General features: G+C 62.4%; 2 protein-coding genes across 2 annotated transcripts in view; one reads left to right on the top strand and one right to left on the bottom strand.

The window, feature by feature from the left end:
• The window catches only part of UBA1 (ubiquitin like modifier activating enzyme 1), a 56,462-nt gene extending 37,455 nt beyond the window's left edge, over positions 1–19,007 (top strand). Inside the window, 11 exon segments of the mRNA XM_067315117.1 lie at positions 1,276–1,340; positions 4,455–4,650; positions 7,279–7,321; positions 7,324–7,352; positions 10,402–10,591; positions 12,160–12,248; positions 12,338–12,430; positions 15,038–15,229; positions 15,879–15,980; positions 17,682–17,782; positions 18,851–19,007. Of these exon segments, the coding sequence (XP_067171218.1) occupies positions 1,276–1,340; positions 4,455–4,650; positions 7,279–7,321; positions 7,324–7,352; positions 10,402–10,591; positions 12,160–12,248; positions 12,338–12,430; positions 15,038–15,229; positions 15,879–15,980; positions 17,682–17,782; positions 18,851–18,986 (1,236 nt within the window). The 3' untranslated portion in view covers positions 18,987–19,007.
• Positions 19,008–21,911: 2,904 nt separating this feature from the next.
• Positions 21,912–26,912, bottom strand: CCDC115 (coiled-coil domain containing 115). Its single transcript, XM_067315124.1, has 5 exons — positions 26,671–26,912; positions 26,478–26,581; positions 25,841–25,917; positions 25,042–25,323; positions 21,912–23,819 (listed from the first exon to the last, which is right to left on the bottom strand). The coding sequence occupies exons 1-5, from the start codon at positions 26,782–26,784 to the stop codon at positions 23,245–23,247; spliced, it is 1,152 nt and encodes a 383-aa protein (XP_067171225.1). The 5' UTR covers positions 26,785–26,912; the 3' UTR covers positions 21,912–23,244.
• Positions 26,913–27,162: the final 250 nt, after the last annotated feature.

Genomic DNA, 27,162 nt, shown 5'->3' on the forward strand with positions numbered 1-27,162 from the left:
GGACGCCTGGGCCCCTTTCTGGGGAGGCACCCGGACGCCTGGGCCCCTTTTTTGGGGAGCGCCCGGACGCCTGGGCCCCTTTTTGGGGAGGCACCCGGACGCCTGGGCCCCTTTTTTGGGGAGGCACCCGGACGCCTGGGCCCCTTTTTGGGGAGGCACCCGGACGCCTGGGCCCCTTTTTTGGGAAACACCCGGACGCCTGGGCCCCTTTTTTGGGGAGCGCCCGGACGCCTGGGCCCCTTTTTTGGGAAACACCCGGACGCCTGGGCCCCTTTTTTGGGAAACACCCGGACACCTGGGCCCCTTTTTGGAGAGCACCCGGACGCCTGGGCCCCTTTCTTGGGGGTCTCCCGGACGCCTGGGCCCCGTTGTGCGCAACCCCCCAGATGCCTGGGCCCCTTTTTGGGGAGCACCCGGACGCCTGGGCCCCGTTGCGTGAGGCCCCGGACGCCTGGGCCCCTTTTTTGGGGGGCACCCGGACACCTGGGCCCTGTTGTGCGCAACCCCCCCGGACGCCTGGGCCCCATTTTTGGGGGGCGCCCGGACGCCTGGGCCCCTTTTTTGGGGAGGCGCCCGGACGCCTGGGCCCCTTTTTGGGGGAGCACCCGGACGCCTGGGCCCCATGGCGCAAGGCCCCGGACGCCTGGGCCCCCACCCCGGTGCGCCCTTGGGTGCTTGGGTCCACCCACGCGCACCTTTGGGTGCTCGGGAGCCGCCACGGTGCGACCCCCGGATGCCTGGGCCCCTTTTTTGGGAAACACCCGGACGCCTGGGCCCCTTTTTTGGGAAACACCCGGACGCCTGGGCCCCTTTTTTGGGGAGCGCCCGGACGCCTGGGCCCCTTTTTTGGGGAGCGCCCGGACGCCTGGGCCCCTTTCTGGGGAGGCACCCGGACGCCTGGGCCCCTTTTTTGGGGGGCACCCGGACGCCTGGGCCCCTTTTTTGGGGAGCACCCGGACGCCTGGGCCCCTTTTTTGGGGAGGCACCCGGACGCCTGGGCCCCTTTTTTGGGAAACACCCGGACGCCTGGGCCCCTTTTTGGGGGACACCCAGATGCCTGGGCCCCTTTTTTGGGAAACACCCGGACGCCTGGGCCCCTTTTTGGGGGACACCCAGATGCCTGGGCCCCTTTTTTGGGGAGGCACCCGGACGCCTGGGCCCCATTGCACAAGGCCCCGGACGCCTGGGCCCCTCGTGGGGGTGTGTGTGTTGGGGGGGGGGGATGGTGCCCCGGACGCCTGGGCCCCCCCTCTAACCCCCCCCCCTCCCCCGCAGTGGGCGCGTGACGAGTTCGAGGGTCTCTTCAAGCAGCCGGCGGAGAACGTCAACCAGTACCTGACGTGGGTGACGCCGGGGGGGGACGTTGGGGACACGCGCGGGGGCGGGGGAGGGGGGGAACCGGGCGCCCGCCGGGTGCAGCGCCGCGGTCGCGCATGCACGATGCAACCTCGCGGCGATGCAACCAGGTTTGCATGCAGCTTGCAACCTTGCAGCGGTGCAACCGCGCTTGCGCACGTGTCGCGACCTTGCAGCGATGCGAACGCATTGGCATGCACGATGCAAGCTTGCAGCGATGCAAAAGCGTTTGCATGCGGTTTGCAACCTTGCAGCAATGCAAACGCGCTTGCCCACACGATGCGAACTTGCAGCAATGCAAAGACATTTGCACGCGCGATGCAACCTCGCAGCGATGTAAAAGCAGTCGCGTGCATGGTGCAACTTTGCAGCTACGCAAAAACATTTGCATGCACGATGCAACCTCGCAGCAATGCAAACGCGTTTGCCTGCAGAATGCAACCTTGCAGCGATGCAAACGCGCTCACATGCGCGATGCGACTTTGCAGCGATGCAAACGCACTTGCACACGTGTTGCGACCTTGCAGCAATGCAGACACATTTGCGCACACGATGCGACCTTGCAGTGATGCAAACGCGCCCACATGCGCGATGCAGCCTTGCAGCGGTGCAGAAACACTTGCATGCACGATGCAACCTTGCACCGATGCAAACGCACTTGCGCACGTGTTGCGACCTTGCAGCAATGCAAACACACCCGCGCGCACGATGCAAGCTTGCAGCAATGCAAACACGTTTGCATGCAGAGTGCAACCTCGCAGCAATGCAAAAGCAGTTGCATGCACGGTGCAACATTGCATCAATGCAAACACGCATGCATGGTGCAACCTTGCAGCAATGCAAATGCGCTTGCGCGCACGATGCAACCTTGCAGCGATGCAAACACACTTGCACGCATGCTGCGACTTCGCAGCGATGCAAACGCACTTGCACACGCGGTGCAACCTTGCAGCGGTGCAACCTTGCAGCGATGCAAAACCATTTGCATGCACAGTGCAACCTTGCAGCAATGCAAACATACTTGCATGCATGCTGCAGCATTGTAGCAATGCAAACGCACTCGCATGCATGCTGCAACCTCACAGTAATGCAAAAGCGGTTGCATCCTGCAACATTGCAGCAATGCAAACACACTTGCATGCACGGTGCAACCTCACAGCAACGCAAAAGCAGTTGCGTGCTGCAACCTCGCAGCAATGCAAGCACACTTGCAGGTTTGATGCAGCCTTGCAGCAATGCAAACGCACGTGCACGTGTGATGCAGCCTTGCAGCAATGCGAACGCGCTTTGCGTGCACGACGCAGTATTGCATCAATGCAAACACGCTTGCATGCACGGCGCGACCTTGCAGCAATGCAAACGCGCTTGCACGCACGATGCAGCCTTGCAGCAACGCAAACGCACTTGCATGTATGATGCGACTTAGCAGCAATGCAAACGCACTTGCACACACGGTGCAACCTCGTAGCAATGCAAACACACTTGCATGCACGATGCAGCCTTGCAGCAACGCAAAATCGCTCGCACCCTGCAACCTTGCAGCAATGCAAATGTGCTTTGCATGCACGATGCAACCTCGCAGCAACGCAAACGCAGTTGCACGCTGCAACCTCGCAGCAATGCAAGCGCGCTTTGCATGCACGATGCAACCTCGCAGCCATGCAAACGCACACTTGCATGCACGATGCAACCTCGCAGCAACGCAAAAGCACTTGCACACATGATGCAACCTTGCAGCCATGCAAATGCAGTTGCACGCACGATGCAACCTCGCAGCAGTGCAAAATCGCTTGCACCCTGCAACCTCGCAGCCACGCAAACGCACTTTGCATGCACGATGCAACCTCGCAGCAATGCAAAATCACTTGCACCCTGCAACCTTGCAGCAATATAAACGCGCTTTGCATGCACGCTGCAACCTTGCAGCCATGCAAACACGCTTTGCACGCACGATGCAACCTCGCAGCCATGCAAACGCGCAGTTGCATGCACGATGCAACCTCGCAGCAATGCAAAATCGCTTGCACGATGCAACCTCGCAGCAACGCAAAAGCAGTTGCACGCTGCAACCTTGCAGCCATGCAAACGCGCTTTGCACGCACGATGCAACCTCGCAGCAATGCAAAAGCAGTTGCGCACACGATGCAACCTTGCAGCCATGCAAGCGCAGTTGCATGCACGATGCAACCTTGCAGCCATGCAAACGCACAGTTGCATGCACGATGCAACCTTGCAGCCATGCAAATGCACAGTTGCATGCACGATGCAACCTCGCAGCCGTGCAAACGCGCTTTGCATGCAAGATGCAACCTCGCAGCAATGCAAAAGCAGTTGCACACACGATGCAACCTTGCAGCCATGCAAGCGCAGTTGCATGCACGATGCAACCTCGCAGCAGTGCAAAATCGCTTGCACCCTGCAACCTTGCAGCAATGTAAACGCGCTTTGCATGCACGATGCAACCTCGCAGCAATGCAAAAGCAGTTGCACACACAATGCAACCTTGCAGCAATATAAACGCGCTTTGCATGCACGATGCAACCTTGCAGCAACGCAAACGCGCAGTTGCATGCACGATGCAACCTCGCAGCAACGCAAAAGCAGTTGCACGCTGCAACCTTGCAGCAATGCAAACGCGCTTTGCATGCACGATGCAACATTGCAGCCATGCAAACGTGCAGTTGCATGCACGATGCAACCTCGCAGCAATGCAAACGCAGTTGCACGGTGCAACCTTGCAGCAACGCAAACATACTTATATGCACGATGCAGCCTTGCAGCAATGCAAAATCGCTTGCACCCTGCAACCTCGCAGCCACGCAAACGCACTTTGCATGCACGATGCAACCTCGCAGCAATGCAAAAGCAGTTGCACCCTGCAACCTTGCAGCAATATAAACGCGCTTTGCATGCACGATGCAACCTTGCAGCCATGCAAACGCACTTTGCATGCAAGATGCAACCTTGCAGCCATGCAAACGCGCTTTGCACGCACGATGCAGCCTCGCAGCCATGCAAACGCGATTGCGCGCTGCAAGCTGGCAGCGGCGCGAGCGCGTTGGGGTGCAAACGGTCCGGTGGGTGCCGCCCCCGCGCAGGGACGGGCGCTTCGTGGAGCGGACGCTGCGGCTGGCGGGGACGCAGCCGCTGGAGGTGCTCGAGGCGCTGCACCGCAGCCTGGTGGCCGAGCGGCCCCGCGCCTGGGCCGACTGCGTCGCCTGGGCCTGCCGCCACTGGCACGCGCAGTACCGCAACAACATCCGCCAGCTGCTGCACAACTTCCCGCCCGGGCAGGTGCGACGGCGACGATCCGGGGGGTTTTGCGTGGGATTCGGGGGGGTTTGCATGGGATTCGGGGCGTTTTGCATGGGATTCGGGGGGGTTGCATGCAATTTTGGGGGTTTTGCATGCGATTCGGGGGGATTTGCATGCGATTCGGGGCGTTTTGCATGGGATTTGGGGCGTTTTGCAGGGGATTTGGGGGGATTTGCATGGGATTCGGGGGGATTTGCATGGGATTCGGGGGGATTTGCATGCAATTTGGGCGCTTTGCATGGGATTTGGGGGGTTTTGCAGGCGATTTGGGGGGTTTTGCATGGGATTTGGGCGTTTTGCATGGGATTCAGGGGGATTTGCATGGGATTTGGGCGTTTTGCATGCGATTCGGGGCGTTTTGCATGGGATTTGGGGGGATTTGCAGGGGATTTGGGGGTTTTGCATGGGATTCGGGGGGATTTGCATGCAATTTGGGCGCTTTGCATGGGATTTGGGGCGTTTTGCATGGGATTTGGGGGTTTTGCGTGGGATTCGGGGGGATTTGCATGGGATTCGGGGGGATTTGCATGCAATTTAGGCGCTTTGCATGGGATTTGGGGCGTTTTGCAGGGGATTTGGGGCGTTTTGCATGGGATTCGGGGGATTTGCATGGGATTTGGGCGTTTTGCATGGGATTTGGGGGGTTTTGCAGGCGATTTGGGGGGTTTTGCATGGGATTCGGGGGGATTGCATGCAATTTGGGCGTTTTGCATGGGATTTGCGGGGTTTTGCATGCAATTTTGGGGGTTTTGCATGGGATTTGGGATGTTTGCATGGGATTTTGGGGGTTTTGCATGGGATTCCAGGGGTTTACATGGGATTCAGGGGAGGGTTGCAGGGGATTCAGGGGGTTTTGCATGGGATTTGGGATGTTTGCATGGGATTTTGGGGGTTTTGCATGGGATTTGGGGGGTTTTGCAGGCGATTCGGGGGGTTTTGCATGGGATTTGGGGGGTTTTGCATGGGATTTGGGTTTTGCGTGGGATTTGGGGGGGTTGCATGGGATTCGGGGGGGTTGCAGGCAATTTGGGGGGTTTGCATGGGATTTCAGGGGTTTTGCATGGGATTTGGGGCGTTTTGCATGGGATTTTGGGGGGTTTGCATGGGATTTGGGGGGTTTTGCATGGGATTCGGGGGGTTTTGCATGGGATTTGTAGGGTTTTGCATGCAATTTGGAGGAGTTGCGTGCAATTTGGGGGGGGTTGTGTGCAATTTGGGGGGTTTTGCATGGGATTTGGGGGGTTTGCATGGGATTTGGGGGGTTTTGCGTGGGATTTGGGGGGTTTGCAGGTGATTCAGGGGGGTTTGCATGGGATTCGGGGGGGTTTGCATGGGATTTGGGGGGGGTTTGCATGGGATTTGGGGGGTTTTGCAGGCAATTCGGGGGGTTTTGCAGGCAATTCGGGGGGTTTTGCATGGGATTCAGGGGGTTTTCCATGCGATTTTGGGGGATTTTGCATGGGATTTGGAGGAGTTGCATGCAGTTTTGGGGGTTTTGCAGGCGATTTGGGGGGTCTTGCAGGCAATTCGGGGGGTTTTGCATGGGATTCAGGGGGTTTTGCCTGGGATTCGGGGCGTTTTGCATGCGATTCGGGGGGGTTTGCATGGGATTCGGGGGGGTTTTGCATGGGATTCGGGGGTTTGCATGGGATTTCAGGGGGTTTGCATGGGATTTGGGCGGTTTGCAGGGGATTCGGGGGGTTTTGCACGGGATTCGGGGGGTTTTGCGTGGGATTTGGAGGAGTTGCATGCGATTTGGGGGGTTTTGCATGGGATTCAGGGGGGTTTGCATGGGATTTGCGGGGTTTGCATGGGGTTTGGGGGGTTTTGCATGGGATTTGGGGGGTTTTGCATGGGATTTGGGGGGGGTTGCATGGGATTCAGGAGGTTTTGCATGGGATTTGTAGGGTTTTGCATGGGATTCGGGGGTTTTGCGTGGGATTCGGGGGGTTTTGCGTGGGATTTGCGGGGTTTGCATGGGGTTTGGGGGTTTTGCATGGGATTTGGGGGGTTTTGCATGGGATTCAGGAGGTTTTGCATGGGATTTGTAGGGTTTTGCATGGGATTCGGGGGCTTTTGCGTGTGATTTGGGGGTTTTGCATGGGATTCGGGGGGGTTTGCATGGGATTTTGGGGGGTTTTGCGTGGGATTCGGGGGGGGTTGCATGGAATTTGGGGGGTTTGCGTGGGATTCGGGGGGTTGCATGGGATTTGGGTTTTGCGTGGATTTGGGGGGTTGCAGGGGATTCGGGGGGGTTTGGGGGGACTTGAGGGCGTTTCAGGGCGTTTTGGGGCCAATTCAGGGGATTCGGGGCAATTTGGGGGGATTCAGGGCAATTTGGGGGGGGTCGGGGCGATTTGGGGCAATTCGGGGCAATTTGGGGCAATTCAGGGCAATTTGGGGCGATTTGGGCAATTTGGGGGGATTCGGGGGGGGGATTCGGGGCCCCGTTTTGCCCCCACCCCCCTCATCTCCCCCCTCGCTCTCCTCCCTCCTCCCCTCCCCGATGACATCACCGCCCCCAATGACATCACCGCTCTGATGACGTCACCGCCCCCGCGATGACGTCACCGCCCCGCCGATGACGTCATCGCTGCCACCCGGCAGAAGACCAACTCGGGGACGCTGTTCTGGTCGGGGCCCAAGCGCTGCCCCACCCGCTGACCTTCGACCCCGACAACGTGAGCGGGGGGGGGGGGGGCAGCACCCATGGGTGTCACCTACCCCCCCTTGGGTGTCACCTACCCCCCCCTTTGGGTGTCACCTACCCCCCCCCCTTGGGTGTCACCTACCCCCCCCCCTTTGGGTGTCACCTACCGCCCCTTGGGTGTCACCTACCCCCCCTTGGTGTCACCTACCCCCCCCTTTGGGTGTCACCTACCCCCCCCTTTGGGTGTCACCTACCACCTTTGGGTGTCACCTACCCCCCCCTTTTGGGTGCCCTATCCCCTCCCTTGGGTGCCCTATAGCACCTTTGGGTGCCCCCCTGTCACTCTTGGGTGCCCCCCACCCCACTTTAAATCCCCTATACCCCCCCCTTTGGGTGCCATATACCTCCCCTTTGGGTGCCATATACCCCCTGCCTTGGGTGCCGTATGACCCCCCTTGGGTGCCATATACCCCCCTTGGTGCCCTATACCCACCTTTGGGTGCCATATACCCACCTTTAGAGGGCATATACCCCCCTTGGGTGCCATATGTCCCTCCCTTGGGTGCCCTATACCCCCCCTTGGGTGCCATATAACCCTTTGGGTGCCATATGACCCCCCTTGGGTGCCTATAACCCCCTTTAGATGCATATAACCCTCTTTGGGTGCCCTATACCCACCTTTGGGTGCAGATACTCACTTTTGGGTGCCATATCCCACCCTTGGGTGCTCTATACCCCCCCTTGGGTGCCATATATCCCCCTTTAGATGCCATATAATCCCCTTCGGGTGCCACATTTCCCCCTTTGGGTGCCATATCCCACCCTTGGGTGCCATATACCCACCCTTGGGTGCCATATACCCCCCTTTAGATACCATATAACCTCCTTTGGGTGCCATATCCCACCCTTGGGTGCCCTATCTCGGCCCTTGAGTGCCCACCACCCCCTGCTAGATACCATATAACCCCCTTGGGTGCCATATACCTCCCCTTGGGTGCTATATCCCACCCTGGGGTGCCGTATACCCACCCTTGGGTGCCATGTACCCCCTCTAGATGCCATATACCCCCCTTTGGGTGCCACATTTCCCCCTTTGGGGTGCCACATTTCCCCCTGGGGTGCCCTATACCCACCCTTGGGTGCCCACCACCCCCCTTTAGATGCCATATAACCCCCTTGGGTGCCATGTACCGCCCTTGGGTGCCCTATCCCCACCCTTGGGTGCCATATACCCCCCTTTAGATGCCATATAACCCTCTTTGGGTGCTGCATTTCCCCTTTGGGTGCCATATCCCACCCTTGGGTGCCCTATCCCCACCCTTGGGTGCCATATACCCCCCTCTAGATGCCATATAACCCCCTTTGGGTGCCATATATCTCCCCTTGGGTGCCCTATACCCACTCCTGGGTGCCATATCTGCACCCTTGGGTGCCATGTGCCACCCTTGGGTGCCCCGTACCCACCCTTGGGTGCCATATACCCCCCTTTAGATGCCCTATCCCCACCTTGGGTGCCATATACCCCCCTTTAGATGCCATATAACCCCCTTTGGGTGCCATATACTCATTTTTGGGTGCCCTATCCCACCCTTGGGTGCCATATACCCACCCTTGGGTGCCATACAACCCCCTTTGGGTGCCATATACCCCCCTTTAGATGCCCTATCCCCACCTTGGGTGCCGCATTTCCCCCTTCGGGTGCCCTATACCCACCCTTGGGTGCCCTATACCCACCTTTGGGTGCTATTTACCCCCCTTTGGATGCCATATAACCCCCTTTGGGTGCCATATACCCACTCTTGGGTGCCATATACCCACCCTTGGGTGCCATATACCCCCCTTTAGATGCCATATAACCCCCTTTGGGTGCCATATACCCACTCCTGGGTGCCATATCCCACCCTTGGGTGCCATGTACCACCCTTGAGTGCCATACAACCCCCTTTAGGTGCCATATACCCCCCTTTAGATGCCCTATCCCCACCTTGGGTGCCATATTCCCCCCTTTGGGTGCCATATACTCATTTTTGGGTGCCATGTACCCCCCTTGGGTGCCCTATACCCACCCTTGGGTGCCATATACCCACCCTTGGGTGCTATACAACCCCCTTTGGGTGCCATATACCCCCCTTTAGATGCCCTATCCCCACCTTGGGTGCCACATTTCCCCCTTTGGGTGCCCTATACCCACCCTTGGGTGCCCTATACCCACCTTTGGGTGCTATTTACCCCCCTTTGGATGCTATATACCCCCTTTGGGTGCCATATACTCACTCTTGGGTGCCATATACCCACCCTTGGGTGCCATATACCCCCCTTTAGATACCATATAACCCCCTTTGGGTGCCATATACTCATTCTTGGGTGCCCTATCCCACCCTTGGGTGCCATATACCCACCCTTGGGTGCCATACAACCCCCTTTAGGTGCCATATACCCCCCTTTAGATGCCCTATCCCCACCTTGGGTGCCGCATTTCCCCCTTTGGGTGCCCTATACCCACTCCTGGGTGCCATATCCGCACCCTTGGGTGCCATATACCCACCCTTGGGTGCCATATACCCCCCTTTAGATGCCATATAACCCCCTTTGGGTGCCATATACCCACCCTTGGGTGCCATATACCCCCTTTAGATGCCATATAACCCCCTTTGGGTGCCATATACCCACCCTTGGGTGCCATATACCCCCTTTAGATGCCATATAACCCCCTTTGGGTGCCATATACCCACCCTTGGGTGCCATATACCCCCTTTAGATGCCATATAACCCCCTTTGGGTGCCATATACCCACCCTTGGGTGCCATATACCCCCTTTAGATGCCATATAACCCCCTTTGGGTGCCACATTTCCCCCTTTGGGTGCCATATACTCACTCTTGGGTGCCATATACCCACCCTTGGGTGCCCTATAACCCCTTTAGATGCCATATAACCTCCTTTGGGTGCCATATACTTCCCCTTGGGTGCCATATAGTCATTCTTGGGTGCCATATACTCACTCTTGGGTGCCATATCCCACCCTTGGGTGCCCCGTACCCACCCTTGGGTGCCATATACCCACCCTTGGGTGCCTCCAGGCGCTGCACCTGGACTACGTGGTGGCGGCGGCCAACCTGTACGCGCAGAGCTACGGCATCGGCGGCTCGCGGGACCGGGCGGCCGTGGGCGAGCTGCTGCGCCACGTGCGGGTGCCCGACTTCACGCCCAAGGCCGGCGTCCGCATCCACGTCTCCGACCAGGAGCTGCAGAGCGCCAGCGCCGCCGTCGGTGCGCGCGGGTGCTGGGGGGCACCCGTGGGTGCTGGGGGGGGGCTGGGGTGCTTGGATTTGGGGTGCTGGGTGTCTGGGGAGGGGGGATATGGGGGTCCTGGGGGCACCCATGGGTGCTGGGGGGGCTGGGGTGCTTGGATTTGGGGTGTTGGGGGGCACCCATGGGTGCTGGGGGGCTGGGGAGGGGGGATATGGGGTGCTGGGGGGCTGGGGTGGAGGTATATGGAGGTCCTGGGGGCACCCATGGGTGCTGGTGGGGTTGGGGTGGGGGGATACGGAGTCCCAGAGGGCTGGGGAGGGGGGATATGGGGTGCTGGGGGGCACCCATGGGTGCTGGGGGGGCTGGGGTGCTTGGATTTGGGGTGTTGGGGGGCTGGGGAGGGGGGATGTGGGGTGTTGGGGGGCACCCATGGGTGCTGGGGGGGCTGGGGAGGGGGGATACGGGGTGCTGGGGGGGTATTTGGGGTGCTGGGTGCCCCCATAGGTGCTGGGGGGCCACCCTGGGGGCGTAGGGGCCATCAGGGCCGTGGTTCGGGGCGCCGTGGGTCACCATGGAGCACCCACGGGTGCCACCAAGGGTCCCTTGGGTGCCCCCTACCACCACCGGGTCCAGCGTAGGGGGGATTCGGGGCACCCTGGGCCCGTTTTGGGTCACCTATGGGCGCCGTGGGTCACCTATGGGTGCCGTGGGTCACCGTGGGTCACCCATGGGCGCCGTGGGGCACCATGGGTCACCGTTGGCCACCATGGAGCACCCACGGGTGCCACCAAGGGTCCCTTGGGTGCCCCCCACCACCACCGGGGTCCAGCATAGGGGGGATTTAGGGCACCCTGGGCCCGTTTTGGGTCACCGTGGGTCACCCATGGGCGCCGTGGGTCACCATGGGTCACCATGGGTCACCGTTGGCCAACATGGAGCAACCATGGGTGCCACCAAGGGTCCCTTGGGTGCCCCCCACCACCACCGGGGTCCAGCGTAGGGGGGATTTAGGGCACCCTGGGCCCGTTTTGGGTCCCTATGGGCGCCGTGGGTCACCATGGGTCACCATGGGTCACCGTTGGCCACCATGGAGCACCCACGGGTGCCACCAAGGGTCCCTTGGGTGCCCCCCACCACCACGGGGGTCCAGCATAGGGGGGATTCGGGGCACCATGGGCTCGTTTTGGGTCACCCATGGGCGCCGTGGGTCACCATGGGTCACCGTTGGCCAACATGGAGCACCCATGGGTGCTACCAAGGGTCCCTCGGGTGCCCCCCACCACCACCGGGGTCCAGCGTAGGGGGGATTTAGGGCACCCTGGGCCCGTTTTGGGTCACCTATGGGCGCCGTGGGTCACCGTGGGTCACCCATGGTCACCATGGGGCACCATGGGTCACCGTTGGCCACCATGGAGCACCCACGGGTGCCACCAAGGGTCCCTTGGGTGCCCCCCACCACCACCAAGGTCCAGCGTAGGGGGGATTCGGGGCACCCTGGGCCCGTTTTGGGTCACCTATGGGCGCCGTGGGGTGATGTGGGTCACCGTGGGTCACCGTGGGGCACCCATGGGTGCCGTCGCCCGCAGACGACGGGCGCCTGGAGGAGCTCAAGGCGGCGCTGCCCAGCCCCGAGGAGCTGCCGGGCTTCCGCATGTTCCCCGTCGAGTTCGAGAAGGTGGGTGCCCCCCTTTTCCCCCCATAACTTGTGGGGCAGCACCCATGGGTGCCCCCCACCCACCCGTGTCCCCCCCCCAACCCACCCAGGACGACGACACCAACTTCCACATGGATTTCATCGTCGCCGCCTCCAACCTGCGCGCCGAGAACTACGACATCCCCCCGGCCGACCGCCACAAGGTGGGGGGGGGGGCACCCTGGGGTGCTGGGGGGTCCTTGGGGGGGTTTTGGGGGTCCCTGAGGGGTCCTTGGGGTGCTGGGGGGGTCTTTGGGGGGCTCAGGGGGGTCTTTGGGGTCCCTGGGGGTCCCTAGGGGGGTCTTGGGGGGTTCTAGGGGTCCTTGGGGTGCTGGGGGGGGTCTTGGGGGTCCTTGGGGGGTCTTTGGGGTGCTGGGGGGTCCCTGGGGGTCCCTAGGGGGGTCTTGGGGGTCCCTGGGGTGCTTGGGGGTCCCTGGGGGTCCCTAGGGGGGTCTTGGGGGGTTCTAGGGGTCTTTGGGGTGCTGGGGGGGGTCTTGGGGGTCACTAGGGGGGGTCTTTGGGGTGCTGGGGGGTCCCTGGGGGTCCCTAGGGGGGGTCTTGGGGGTCCCTGGGGGTCTTTGGGGTGCTGGGGGGTCCCTGGGAGGGTCTTGGGGTGCTGGGGGGGGGTCTTGGGGGGGTCCCTGGGGGGGTCCCTTGGGTGCTGGGGGGGTCCCTGGGGGTCTCTAGGGGGGAGTTGGGGGTCCCTGGGGGGTCCTTGGGGTGCTGAGGGGGGTCTTGGGGGTCCCTGGGGTGCTTGTGGGTCCCTGGGGGGGTCTTTGGGGTCCTTGGGGTGCTGGGGGGGGGTCTTGGGGGGGTCCCTGGGGGGGTCCTTGGGGTGCTGGGGGGGTCTTGGGGGTCCCTGGGGTGCTTGGGGGTCCCTGGGGGGGTCCCTAGGGGGGTCTTGGGGGATCCTTGGGGTGCTGGGGGGGGGGTCTTGGGGGGTCCTAGGGGTCCCTGGGGGGGGTCTTGGGGGTCCCTGGGGGGTCCTTGGGGTGCAGAGGGGGGGTCTTGGGGGTCCCTGGGGTGCTTGGGGGTCCCTGGGGGGGTCTTTGGGGTGCTGGGGGGGGTCTTTGGGGGGCTCAGGAGGGTCCTTGGGGTGCTGGGGGGTCCCTGGGGGGGCTCAGGGGGTCCCTGGGGGTCTCTAGGGGGGAGTTGGGGGTCCCTGGGGGGGTCTTTGGGGTGCTGGGGGGGTCTTTGGGGGGCTCAGGAGGGTCCTTGGGGTGCTGGGGGGTCCCTGGGGGGGTCTTTGGGGTGCTGGGGGGGTCTTGGGGGTCCCTGGGGGGTCTTTGGGGTGCTGGGGGGGTCTTGGGGGGGTCCCTGGGGGGGTCCCTTGGGTGCTGGGGGGGTCCCTGGGGGTCTCTAGGGGGGGGTTGGGGGTCCCTGGGGGGGTCTTTGGGGTGCTGGGGGGGTCCCTGGGGGGGGTTGGGGGTCCCTGGGGGGTCTCAGGGGTTCCCTGGGGGATCCTTGGGGTGCTGGGGGGGGGTCTTTGGGGGGCTCAGGGGGGTCCCTGGGGTGCCAGGGGGTCCCTGGGGGTCTCTGGGGGGGGTCTTGGGGGTCCTTGGGGGTCCCTGGGGTGCTGGGGGGGTCCCTGGGGGTCTCTAGGGGGGCTCAGGGGGTCCCTGGGGGGGTCTTTGGGGTGCTGGGGGGGGGGGTCTTTGGGGGGCTCAGGAGGGTCCCTGGGGTGCTTGGGGGTCCCTAGGGGGGTCTTGGGGGGTCCTAGAGGTCCCTAGGGGGTCTCAGGGGGTCCCTGGGTGGCACCCTGGGGTCCTTGGGGGTCCCTGGGGTGCTGGGGGGGGGGTTGGGGGTCCCTGGGGGGTCTTTGGGGTGCTTGGGGGGTCCCTGGGGGGGGTCTTGGGGGTCCCTGGGGTGCCGGGGGGGTCCCTGGGGGTCTCTAGGGGGGTGGTTGGGGGTCCCGGGGGGCACCCTGGGGTGCCGGGGGGGGGGGGGGGGGTCCCTAGGCCCCGTACAGCACCCGCGGGGACCCCGGAGGGGCCGTAGAGGGTCCGGGGGGCACGTATAGGGCCCGGGGGGCACATATAGGGTCCGGGGGGGGTGCGTTAGGGGCTGGAGGGCAGATGGAGGCTCTGCAGGGTACGTATGGGATCTATAGGGCACGTATAGGCTCCGTGGGCCACATATAGGGCCTTCAGGGCACCTATAGGGTCCATAGGGTGGGTGGGCGCAGGATCCAGAGGGCCCACGTAGGACCTATAAGTCACATATAGGGTCTATGGGGCATGTATAGGATCCATAAACCATATATAGGACCCATAGGACACATATAGAGTCCATAGGATGCATATAGGGTCCGTGGGCTGGGCGGACGCAGGATCCATAGGGCCCGTGTAGGACACGTAGGGCACATGTAGGGTCCATAGAGCACATATAGGATCTATAGACCGCATATAGGGCCTTCAGGACACCTATAGGGTCCATAGGGTGGGCGGGCACAGGATCCAGAGGGCCCACATAGGACCTGTAGGACATACATAGGGTCCATAGGGTACACATAGGGTCCATGGAGCACATATAGGCTCCATAGACCATATATAGGGCCTTCAGGGCACTTATAGGGTCCATAGGGCGGGCGGGCGCAGGATCCATAGGGCCCGCGTGGGCACACACGGGGTCCGTGGAGCACACGTAGGATCCATAGGCCCCGTGGAGGATCCGTAGGCCACGTAAGGGGGGGAACGCCCGGGACCCGTACAGGGTCCCTAGGCGCCCGTGGTGGCCCCTACGGGATCCATAAGGACCTGTCGCGCCGGCAGAGCAAGCTGATCGCGGGCAAGATCATCCCGGCGATCGCGACGACGACGGCGGCCGTGGTGGGCCTGGCCTGCCTGGAGCTCTACAAGCTGGTGCAGGGCCACCGGCGCCTCTCCTCCTACAAGAACGCCTTCCTCAACCTGGCGCTGCCCTTCGTGGGCTTCTCCGAGCCCCTGGCCTGCCCCCGCAACAAGGTGGGTGCTGCCCCATAGCGTCCCGCCCCATAGCACCCCATAGGACCTTCCCTTATAGCCATACGGGTGCCCCATGGGCACCTGGTAGGGCTGGAGGCACCTTGGTGATGTTCTCCATGGGTTCCTCCAAGTTCTTGGAGTCTCCCTGGGGGTTTGGGGGCAAGGTGGGTGCTGCCCCATAGCGTCCTGCCCCATAGGACCTTCCCTTATAGCCATATGGGTGCCCTATGGGGCTCCCATGGGCGCTCCGTAGGGCTGGAGGCACCTTGGTGATGTTCTTCATGGGTTCCTCCAAGTTCTTGGAGTCCCTCTGGGGGGTTTGGGGACGAGGTGGGTGCTGCCCCATAGCGTCTCGCCCCATAGCACCCCATAGGACCTTCCTTTATAGCCATACGGGTGTCCCAGGGGGGTCCCAAGGGCGCCCAGTAGGGCTGGCGGCATCTTAGTGGTGTTCTCCATGGGTTCCTCCAAGTTCTTGGAGTCTCTCTGGGGGTTTGAGGACGAGGTGGGTGCTGCCCCATAGCGCCCAGCCCCATAGCACCCTCCGGGTGGCTGGGGGCACCCGTCCCCGCGCCGCGGGTGCCCCCCCACCCACCCCCACCCCCGGCGTGGGCCTGACCCCCCCCCCCCACGCCGCGGCCGTCCGCAGTACTACGAGGTGGAGTGGACGCTGTGGGACCGCTTCGAGGTGCAGGGGCTGCAGCCCGACGGGCAGGAGATGACCCTGCGCCAGTTCCTGGCCTACTTCAAGGTGCCCCACGGCGGGATGTGGGGGGGGGAGGTGGGGGGGCACGTGGGGATGCGGGATGGGGACCTGGGGGGACATGGGGGGACGTGGAAGGGCAACAGGGGCACGGGAGGACACGGGACGTGGAGGAACATGGAAACGTGGGACGTGGATATGGAGAACATGGGGGACATGGAGGGACGTGGGGGACGTGGGGGGACATGAAGGGACATGGGGGGACATGGAGGGTCATGGAGGGTCATGGGGGGACATGGAGGGACATGGGGGACATGGGGGGACATGGAGGGACATGGGGGACATGGAGGACATGGAGGGACATGGGGGACATGGAGGCACATGGGGGACATGGGGGGACATGGAGGCACATGGGGGACATGGAGGCACATGGGGGACATGGGGGGACATGGAGGGACATGGGGGACATGGAGGGACATGGGGGGACATGGAGGGACATGGGGGACATGAGGGACATGGGGGGACATGGAGGCACATGGGGGACATGGAGGGACATGGAGGGACATGGAGGGACATGGACATGGAGGGACATGGGGGACATGGGGGGACATGGAGGGACATGGGGGGACATGGGGGGACATGGAGGGACATGGAGGGACATGGGGGGCATGGAGGGACATGGAGGGACATGGAGGGACATGGGACATGGGGGGACATGGGGGACATGGAGGGACATGGGGGGACATGGAGGGACATGGGGGGACATGGAGGGACATGGGGGACATGAGGGACATGGGGGACATGGAGGGACATGGGGGGACATGGAGGGACATGGAGGAACATGGAGGGACATGGAGGACATGGAGGGACATGGAGGAACATGAGGGACATGGAGGGACATGGAAGGACATGGAGGGACATGGAGGGACATGGGGGGACATGGGGGGCATGGAGGGATATGGAGGGACATGGAGGGACATGGGGGGACATGGGGGGACATGGAAGGACATGGAGGGACATGGAGGGACATGGAGGGACATGGAGGGACATGGGGGGACATGGAAGGACATGGAGGGACATGGAGGGACATGGAGGGACATGGGGGGACATGGAGGGACATGGGGGGACATGGGGGACATGGAGGGACATGGGGGACATGGGGGACATGGAGGGACATGGGGGACATGGGGGGACATGGAGGGACATGGGGGGACATGGAGGGACATGGAGGGACATGGGGGGACATGGGGGGACATGGGGGACATGGAGGGACATGGAGGGACATGGGGGACATGAAGGACATGGAGGGACATGGAGGGACATGGGGGGACATGGGGGGACATGGAGGGACATGGGGGGACATGGAGGGACATGGAGGGACATGGAGGGACACGGAGGGACATGGGGGACATGGAGGGACATGGGGGGACATGGAGGGACATGGAGGGACATGGGGGGACATGGGGGACATGGAGGGACATGGGGGGACATGGGGGGCATGGAGGGATATGGAGGGACATGGGGGGACATGGAGGGACATGGGACATGGGGGGACATGGAGGGACATGGAGGGACATGGGGGGACATGGAGGGACATGGGGGACATGGAGGGACATGGGGGACATGGAGGGACATGAGGGACATGGGGGACATGGAGGGACATGGGGGACATGGAGGGACATGGGACACGGGGGCCACCCCCCCGCGTCCCCCCGCTGTCCCCCCCCAACGCCGCCCGTGTCCCCGCAGAAGGAGCACCGCCTGGAGATCACCATGCTGTCCCAGGGCGTCTCCATGCTCTACTCCTTCTTCATGCCGGCCGCCAAGCTCCGCGAGCGCCACGACCAGCCGTAGGCCGGGGGGGGGGGGGGCCTCCCGGGGGGGGGCGGGGCTTCCAGGGCAGGGGGCGGGGCCCACGGGTGATGGGCGGGGGGTTATCGGTGGGTGGACGCGTCCTCTGGGTGGTGGGCGTGGGTTAAAGGGTGGTGGACACGTCCCACGGGTGGAGAACATGGGATTATGGGTGGTGGACACGTCCCACGGGTGGAGAACATGGGCTTAAGGATGAGGAACATGGAGTTATGGGTGGTGGACACTTCCCACGGGTGGAGGACATGGGGATATGGGTGGTGGACAAGTCCCAGGGGTGACGGACATGGGGTTATGGGTGGTGGACACGTCCCATGGGTGAAGAACATGGAGTTATGGGTGGTGGACACGTCCCATGGGTGATGGACATGGAGTTATGGGTGGAGGACACATCCCATGGGTGGAGAACATGGGGTTATGGGTGGAGGACACGTCCCATGGGTGGTGGACATGGGGATTATGGGTGGTGGACACGTCCCATGGGTGGTGGACATGGGGATTATGGGTGGTGGACACGTCCCATGGGTGGAGAACATGGGATTATGGGTAGTGGACATGTCCCATGGGTGGAGAGCATGGGATTATGGGTAGTGGACACGTCCCATGGGTGGAGAACATGGGATTATGGGTGGTGGACATGTCCCATGGGTGGAGAGCATGGGGTTATGGGTGGTGGAGACGTCCCACAGGTGATGGCTACAGGGTTAAGGGTGAGGAACATGGGGTTATGGGTGGGGGACACATCCCATGGGTGACGGACATGGGATTATGGGTGGTGGACACGTCCCATGGGTGGAGAGCATGGGATTATGGGTGGTGGACACATCCCATGGGTGATGGACACAGGGTTAAGGGTGAGGAACATGGAGTTATGGGTGGTGGACACGTCCCATGGGTGGTGGACACGTCCCATGGGTGGAGACCATGGGATTATGGGTGGTGGAGACGTCCCACGGGCGACAGGCACCCCCCGGGGGAGGGGGGGGCGGGGCAGTCGTGTCCCCACCCCACCCCGCGGCTGACCCCACCCCCTTCCCCCCCCCCGGCAGCATGACGGAGATCGTGGCGCGGGTCTCCAAGAAGAAGCTGGGCCGCCACGTCAAGGCCCTCGTCTTCGAGCTCTGCTGCAACGACGACTCGGACGCCGACATCGAGGTGCCCTACGTGCGCTACACCATCCGCTAGCCCCGCCCCCCCCGCCGCCACCCCCGCCGCAGGCCCCGCCCACCCCCCATCGTGTCGTGTCTTGGCTCCGCCCCCCCACACGTGATGTCGCCGCCGCCGCCCCGCCTCCCTCCCCTCCCCCCCAAAGCCTCGGAGGGGGAGGGGCGTTCGGATGGGGGCGGGGCCGGCGGGCCCCCCCCAGGCTCCTCCCCCGCCCAGGGGGGCGGGGCTCCGAGGGGGGGGGGAGGGGAGGAGGCCGACCCTAATAAATAGACGTGCGTAAAGCCGCCCCTCCCCTCCCCCGACGCCCCGGTGCCTTGTTTTGGAGGGGGGCGGGGCCAAGATGGCCGCCGAGGGTCGGGGGAGGGGACGCCGGAGTGGCAAGATGGCCGCTGGGTATCGCCAAGATGGCCACCTAGGGGCATCAATGGGGCACCAAGATGGCTGCCAGGTGACACCCAAGATGGCCCCCAGGTGATGCCAATGGGGCACCAAGATGGCCGCCAAGTGACACCCAAGATGGCCACCTAGGGGCACCAAGATGGCTCCCAGGTGATGCCAGTGTGGCACCAAGATGGCCACCAGGTGACACCCAAGATGGCCACCTACGGGCACCAATGGGGCACCAAGATGGCCCCCAGGTGATGCCAGTGGGGCACCAAGATGGCCGCCAGGTGACACTCAAGATGGCCACCTAGGGACACCAATGGGGCACCAAGATGGCCACCAGGTGATGCCAATGGGGCACCAAGATGGCCGTCAAGTGGCACCCAAGATGGCTCCCAGGTGATGCCAGTGTGGCACCAATATGGCCGCCAGGTGACACCCAAGATGGCCACCTAGGGGCACCAATGGGGCAGCAAGATGGCCGCCAGGTGACGCCCCCTCAAGATGGCCACCAGGTGACACCCAATATGGCCACCAGGTGACGCCAAGATGGCCGCCAGGTGGCACCAACGTGGCCCCAAGATGGCCGGCACCAAGATGGCCGCGCCCAGGCAGGCGCCGCGGCGAGGGGAGCCCAAGATGGCCGCGCCCGTGCCCGGCGGTTCGAGCGGGAAGCGTTGCCATTGGCCGCAGCGCTGCTGTCCCGCCCCCCCCGGTGCTGAGCCCTGCACCGCGATTGGCTGAGACGGCCTGTCCCGCCCCGGCAGCGAGACGCGCCTCCCCATTGGCTGCGCCGCGCTGCCTGTCAGGCGGGGGTGGGGGGGGAGGAGGCGGGGCCCTGGGGGGGGGGAGGGGCGCCCCCGGACGCCTGGGCCCCTTTTTGGGGAGGTTGTAGCCGTGTTTAGTAACGGGGCGTTGGGTGATTTGGGGACACGGGGACACACGTGTGTGTGTTGGGGACACAGAACACGGGTTGGGGACACGGGATACAGGTTGGGGGCAGGGACGCACATATGGGACACACGTTGGGGACACGGGACACTGTTGGGGACATGAGATGTGTTGGGGACATGGGATGCGTTGGGGACACAGGACACATGGGGATGGGGACGTGGGATACTGTTGGGGACACACGTTGGGGACACGACATGGGTTGGGGACGCATCAGGGACATGGGACACAGGTTGGGGACACACGTGCATGTTGGGGACCCAGGACACTTGTGCGTTTTGGGGACATGGGACACGTGTTGGGGACGGGGACACAGGTTGGGGACAGTTGTGTATTGGGGACACAGGACGTGTTCGGGACACAGGTTGGGGCACAGGACACGGGTTGGGGACACATTGGGGACACGGGGACACAGGACATGGGGACACAGGCTGGGGACGGGCACAAGGCACTGTTGGGGACAAGAGATGTGTTGGGGACATGGGTTGGGGACATGTATTGGGGACACAGGACATGGGTAGGGGACACATTGGGGACATGGGACACATGTTAGGGACATACTTGTGCATGTTGGGGACACAGGACACGTGTTGGGGACATGAGATGGGGGCACAGGACACATGAGGATGGGGACATGGGTTGGGGACACAGGACACGAGTTGGGGACGCATTAGGGACATGGGACACAGGTTGGGGACACACATGTGCGTGTTGGGGACATGGGACGTGCTGGGGGACACGGGACGTGTTGGGGACAGGGACACAGGTTGGGGACATGTTTTGGGGACACAGGACACGTGCTGGTGACATGTTTTGGGGACACAGGACACAGGTTGGGGACACGTATTGGGGACACGGGACACAGGTTGGGGACACATTGGGGACATGGGACACAGGTTAGGGCAGGGACACGTGTTGGGGACACGAGACACTGTTGGGGACATGAGATGTGCTGTGGACACAGGACACGTGTTGGGGACGGGGACATGGGTTGGGGACACATGTTGGGGACAGTTGTGCATTGGGGACACAGGACATGTATTGGGGACATGGGGACACAGGTTGGGGACAGGGACATGGCACAGGACACTTGGGGACATGAGATATGTTGACGTGTTGGGGACATGACATGCAGATGGGGACATGGGTTGGGGACACATATTGGGGACACAGGACACGTGTTGGGGACCCAGGTGCGTCGGGGACACGAGACATGTTGGGGACACGGTTGCACATTGGGGACATGGGACACATGGTGACACAGGACACGGTTGCACCTTGGGGACCCGGGTGCATATTGGGGACACGGGACACGTGTCCAGGACATGGGACACAGGTGCGTGTTGAGGACACGTGTTGGGGACAGGGTTGTACATTGGTGACACGGGGACACGTGTCCAGGACACGGGTGCATGTTGGGGACGGGGACACGTGCGCAAGACACGGTTGTGCATTGACACAGGTCGGGGACACGTGTGGGGGACACGGGATGTGGACACGTGTTGGGGACACGTGTCGGGGACACGGGACGCGCCAGGGCACAGCGTGTTTATTGTCACACGTGTCACCCCCCCACCGCAGCCACGTGCGCCAACGCGCCACCCCCGTGGTCACGCCAAGGCTGCATCACGCGTGTGCGGCGTCACGCCAACGCCGTGTTCGATGTCACGCTGGTCGCGTGTGACGTCACGACAGTGCCGTGGGTGGCGTCACGCCAATGCCGCGGTCGATGTCACGCTGGTTCCGTGTTTGACGTCACACCGGTTGCGTGTGACATCACGACGATGCCGTGTGCGGCGTCACGCCAATGCCATGCTCGACGTCACGCCAACGCCGTGTTCGATGTCACGCTGGTTGCGTGTGACGTCACGACGATGCCGTGTGTGGCGTCACGCCAATGCCGTGGTCGATGTCACGCCGGTTGCGTGTGACGTCACGACGATGCCATGTTTGACATCATGCCAATACCATGTTCGGTGTCACACCAGTTGCGCGTGATGTCACGCCAACGGCGTGTTCGATGTCACGCTGGTTGCATGTGACATCACGACGATTCCATGGGTGACGTCACACCAATGCCATGTTTGACGTCACGCCAGTTCCATGTTTGGTGTCACACCAATGCCATGTTTGATGTCACGCCGGTTCCGTGTGATGTCACACTGATGCCATGTTTGGCGTCACGCCAATGCCGTGCTTGATGTCACGCCGGTTCCGTGTGATGTCACACTGATGCCGTGTTTGGCGTCACGCTAGTTCCGTGTTTGATGTCACACCGCTTCCGTGTGACATCACAACGATTCCATGTGCAGCGTCACGCCAATGCCATGTTTGACATCACGCCAGTTCCATGTTCGGCGTCACGCCAACGCCATGTTCGACGTCACGCCGGTTGCATATGATGTCATGCCGGTTCCGTGTTCAATGTCACACCGGTTGCATGTGACGTCACGCTGATGCCATGTGTGGCATCACACCGATGCCATGTTCAACGTCACACCAGCTCCATGTTTGGTGTCACGCCAATGCCGTGTTCGATGTCACGCCAGTTCCGTGTGACGTCACGCCGATGCCATGTTTGACGTCACACCAGTTCCATGTTTGGTGTCACGCCAATGCCGTGTTCGATGTCACACCGGTTGCGTGTGACGTCACGCTGGTTGCATGTGACATCACGACGATGCCGTGTGTGATGTCATGCCAATGCCGTGTTCGATGTCACGCTAGTTCCGTGTTCGCGTCACACCAGTTCCGTGTGATGTCATGACAATTCCGTGTCCAGCCTCACGCCGGTTCCATGTGGCGTCACGACGATTCCGTGTGCAGCGTCACGCCAATGCCATGTTTGACGTCACGCCAGTTCCATGTTCGGCGTCACGCCGGTGGCGTGTGACGTCACGACGATGCCGTGTGCGACGTCACGCCGTTCGCGTGTCCAGCGTCACGCCGACTCCGTGGCCACAGGCCTTTCCGCGTCCCTCGCGGCGTCCCCGGATGTTTCCGTGTCCCCGGAAATTTCCGCGTTTCTAGAAATTTCCGTGTTTCTGGAAGTTTCCATCTCTCCGGAAGCTTCTGCATCCCTGGAAGTTTCCCCGTTTCCGGACGTTTCCGCATCCTTAGACGTTTCCACCTCTCCAAAAGATTCCGTGTTGCCGAAAGTTTCCACCTCCCCGGAATTTTCTGTGTTTCCGGGTGTTTCCGCCTCCCTGGAAGCTTCCGTCTTTCCGGACGTTTCCATTTTTCCGGACGTTTCCGCATCCTTAGACGTTTCTGTGTTACCAGACGTTTCCAGCTCCCCAGAAAGCTCCGCATTGCCGGAAGTTTCCGCTTCCCTGGAACTTTCTGCATTTCCGGGTGTTTCCGTCTCTCTGGAACCTTCCATCTTTCTGGATGTTTCCGTTTTTCCAGACGTTTCCGTGTTTCCGTGCGGCTTGCGGCGCAGCAGGGCCCGGTAGCGGGCGCCAGCGGCCGCGACGGCTCCCTGCAGCTGCGCCAGCTCCACGGCCAGCGAGACGCCTGCGTTCCGGGCGGAAAAAGGCCGGTTTGGGACCATCCGGGGCCTCAATTCTGGGGCCGAGACGGCCGGTTTGGGGCAAAACGCAGCGATTTTGGGGGCACCGCAGCCGGTTTTGGGTGTTTCTTTTCGGTGGTTTCCCACGTCTTCCTAATTCGGTATTTTTTTCCCAAAAATTTTGGGTTTTCCCCCCCCAGTTTTTGGTTCTTCCCAATTTTGGTTTTTTTTCCCCCTCAATTTTGGGGGTTTCCTCTTATTTTGGGTTTTTTTTTCTTTCTTTTTGGAGTCTTACTTTATAATTTAAACCCATTTTGGGGTGCTTTTGCCTGTTTTGGGACGTTCCTTATTACTTGATCCCCTTTTGGGCGGATTTCTGCCCGTTTTGGGTGTTTTCTCTCCATTTCTTGAGACTTTTGGGGGGATATTTCTCCATTTTGGGGTAGTTTTTACCTCTTTCTTGATGCTAATTGGAGATCGTTTCTCCATTTTGGGGTGTTTTCACTCATTTTGGGATGTTTTCTGCCATTATTTGGTCCTTTGGGGGGCGTTTTTTTCCCCTTTCCGGCACCTTCTCACCCCATAATTTAACACCGTTTTGGGGTGGTTTTGCCCATTTTTGGGTGTTTGATCCCATTTTGGGGGGATTTCTGCCCATTTTGGGCTGTTTCCCATCATTCTTCAATATTTATTTTAGAATCTCTCCCTGTTTTGGGGTGTTTTTGCCTGATTTTTGGTGTTAGTTTGGGGTCTTTTCTCCATTTTCAGGTATTTTTGCTTATTTTGAGATTTTTTCTGCCATTACTTGGTACCTTTGGGGGCATTTTTCTTTTTTTGGGATGTTTTTCCTCTTTTAGAGACATTTTTTCTCTTTTTGGGGTGTTTTTTCACCTTTTAGGGGTGTTTCTACCCCGTTTTGGTGTCTCTCCCATCATTCCATGACCCCAAATTTGGTTTTTTTCCCCCCATTCTGGGGCTCTTCCTCTTTTTGGGGGGGTCCTCCCACCCCGTTTTGGGGTGAAACCCCCCTTATTTCGGGCAGCGCCGTTTCGGGGCGCCGCCGCCATCTTGGAGCCGCCATTTTGTCCCCCCCAACCCGTTTCCCCCCCCACACTTTGGGGGTCCCGTTCCAGCGCTTTCCGCCCCGTTTCGGGGTGCCCCCCCGCCCCGTTTCGGGGCCGTTTCCCCCCGTTTCGGGGCCGTTTCCCCCCGTTTCGGGGCTCTCACCCTGGCGGAAGCTGCCCTGCGCCTGCCGCAGGCTCCGGGGCACCAGGATGCCGAACCAGGTCAGGGGGTCGCGGGGGGGCCCCGGCTTCGGGGGGGTCCCCGGTTTCGGGGGGGGCCCCGGGGGGCCCCCGCGACGCTGCCGCGGCCCTGGGGGGGGAACGGGGGGGGGTCGGTGCCAGCCCGGGACCCCCCAGATTGAGGGGGATCGAGCCCAAAAATCCGGTGACCCCCTCAGCACCCCCCTTGACCCCCCAAATCCCCCCATGACCCCCCCAAATCGCCCTAATAACCCCCCAGGACCCCATAGCCCCCATTTGACCCCCAAATTGCCCCGTGACCCCCCAAATCCCCCATGACCCCCCTCAAAAGCCCCTGTGACCCCCCCAAATCACCCATTGCCCCCCCAAACCTCCCCAAATCCCCCTGTGACCCCCCCAAATCGCCCCAATAACCCCCCGGGCCCCCCGTAGACCCCAATCGACCCCCCCAAATCACCCCGTGACCCCCCAAAACTCCCCATGATCCTCCCAGACCCCCCCAAATCCCCCTAATAACCCCCCAGATCCCCATAGCCCCCATTTGACCCCCCAAATCACCCTGTGACCCCCCCAAATCGCCCCATGACCCCCCAACCACCCCCACAATCCCTCTCTGACCCCCCAAATCGCCCATTGCATCCCCAACCCCCCCCAAATCCCTCTGTGACCCCCCCAAATCACCCCAATAACCCCCCCGGCCCCCCGTAGCCCCCATTTGACCCCCCCAAATCCCCCTGTGACCCCCCAAAACGCCCCGGTACCTGCTGGGGGGTGCTCGGGGGGGCCCCCCTCCGGCGCCAGCAGCTCCTCGAAGCGGGGGGCCCCCCCCGGGCCCGGCCTGTGGGGGGGGGGGCAGAACGGAGGTGAGGGCGCCCCCAAAACTAAGGGGGACCCTCCCCCCCATTGCCACCCCCCCACTTTGGGGACCCCCCCGTCCCCTCCCCCCTCCTTGGGACCCCCCTGCCCCCCCCAAAACTGGGGACCCCCCCCGTCAACCCCCCAAAATAGGGGGCCCCCCGATGGCTCCTGTGTCCCCCTACCCCATGTCCCCAAACCCCTCCAAAGCCCTCACCCGTGTCCCTAAATGTCCCCTAATGTCCCTCAACCCCCCCCACAGCCCCCGTGTCCCTAAATGTCCCTTAATGTCCCCATCGCCGGTGTCCCCACGTCCCCCCTTCGGGTCCCCCGACCCCCCCAATCCCCCCGGGTCCCCCAATGCCCCCCCATGTTCTCATCCCCTGTGTCCCCATGTCCCCCCTCCGTGTCCCCCAATGTCCCCCAACCCCCCTACAGCCCCCCCCGTGTCCCTAAATGTCCCCCAATGTCCCCGTGTCCCCCGACCCCCTCCCCCAAATCCCGTATCCCCCAATGTCCCCCCCCCCCCGGCCGTGTCCCCACCTGGTGGCGACGCGGACGCGGGGGTCCATGGTGGCCCCGTACTGCAGGGCCGAAACGCGGTGGCAGCCCAGGGCGTAGCGGGCTTGGGACAGGGAGAGCCACCCCTGGGGGGGGGAGGGACACGGGTGTCACCAGGGGGGAGGGGGACACAGGCGACAGCGAGTCCCCGCGTCCCCCCCCGGCGCGTCCCCACCTGCTCCAGGCAGGCGGCGAAGGCGTCGCGGCGCCGCTGCAGCGTCTCCAGCGCCTCGAGCAGCTCCAGCGCCGCCGCGTCCAGCTCCCGGCACAGCGCCGCCTCCGCCGCCATCGCCCGTCACGAACCGCGGTGAAAAACCCGACAAAAAAAGGCAACTTTTTGTCTCTTTTTGCCTCTTTTTCCCTCTTTCCGCGACGCTACAGAACCAGCGCCGCTTCGCCGCCGCCCTCGCCGCGCCGCCCCACCGCGGCCTCACGCCCGCCCGCGGCGCCCGCCAATCAGAGCGCGGCGCGCGGCGCCGCCGCCAATCAGCGCGCGCGGCGCCGCGCGGGGCGGGGCCTCGCTGAGGGCCGCCCGCCCGCCCCCGCGAAGCCGCGCCGGCCGCCATGTTTGTCGCGGGCGGCCGGGAGAGCGCCCCAACGCGCGGCGCCGGCCGCCATCTTAGAGGCGGGAGGAAGCGGCGCGCCCGCCACCATCTTAGCGGCGGGG

The sequence above is a fragment of the Apteryx mantelli genome, chromosome 42, assembly GCF_036417845.1.
Source record: "Apteryx mantelli isolate bAptMan1 chromosome 42, bAptMan1.hap1, whole genome shotgun sequence".
Classification (NCBI taxonomy): domain Eukaryota; kingdom Metazoa; phylum Chordata; class Aves; order Apterygiformes; family Apterygidae; genus Apteryx; species Apteryx mantelli.

Bases quoted from the DNA above. Each gene is read 5' to 3' on its own strand.
- CCDC115 (XM_067315124.1), bottom strand. From the start codon at position 26,784: ATGGCGGCGGAGGCGGCGCTGTGCCGGGAGCTGGACGCGGCGGCGCTG. The intron at 26,582-26,670 runs GTGGGGACGCGC...TCCCCCCCCCAG, and splicing joins TCGCCGCCTGCCTGGAGCAG to GGGTGGCTCTCCCTGTCCCA. The intron at 25,324-25,840 runs GTACCGGGGCGT...GGGGGTTATTAG, and splicing joins CCCCGAGCACCCCCCAGCAG to GGCGATTTGGGGGGGTCATG.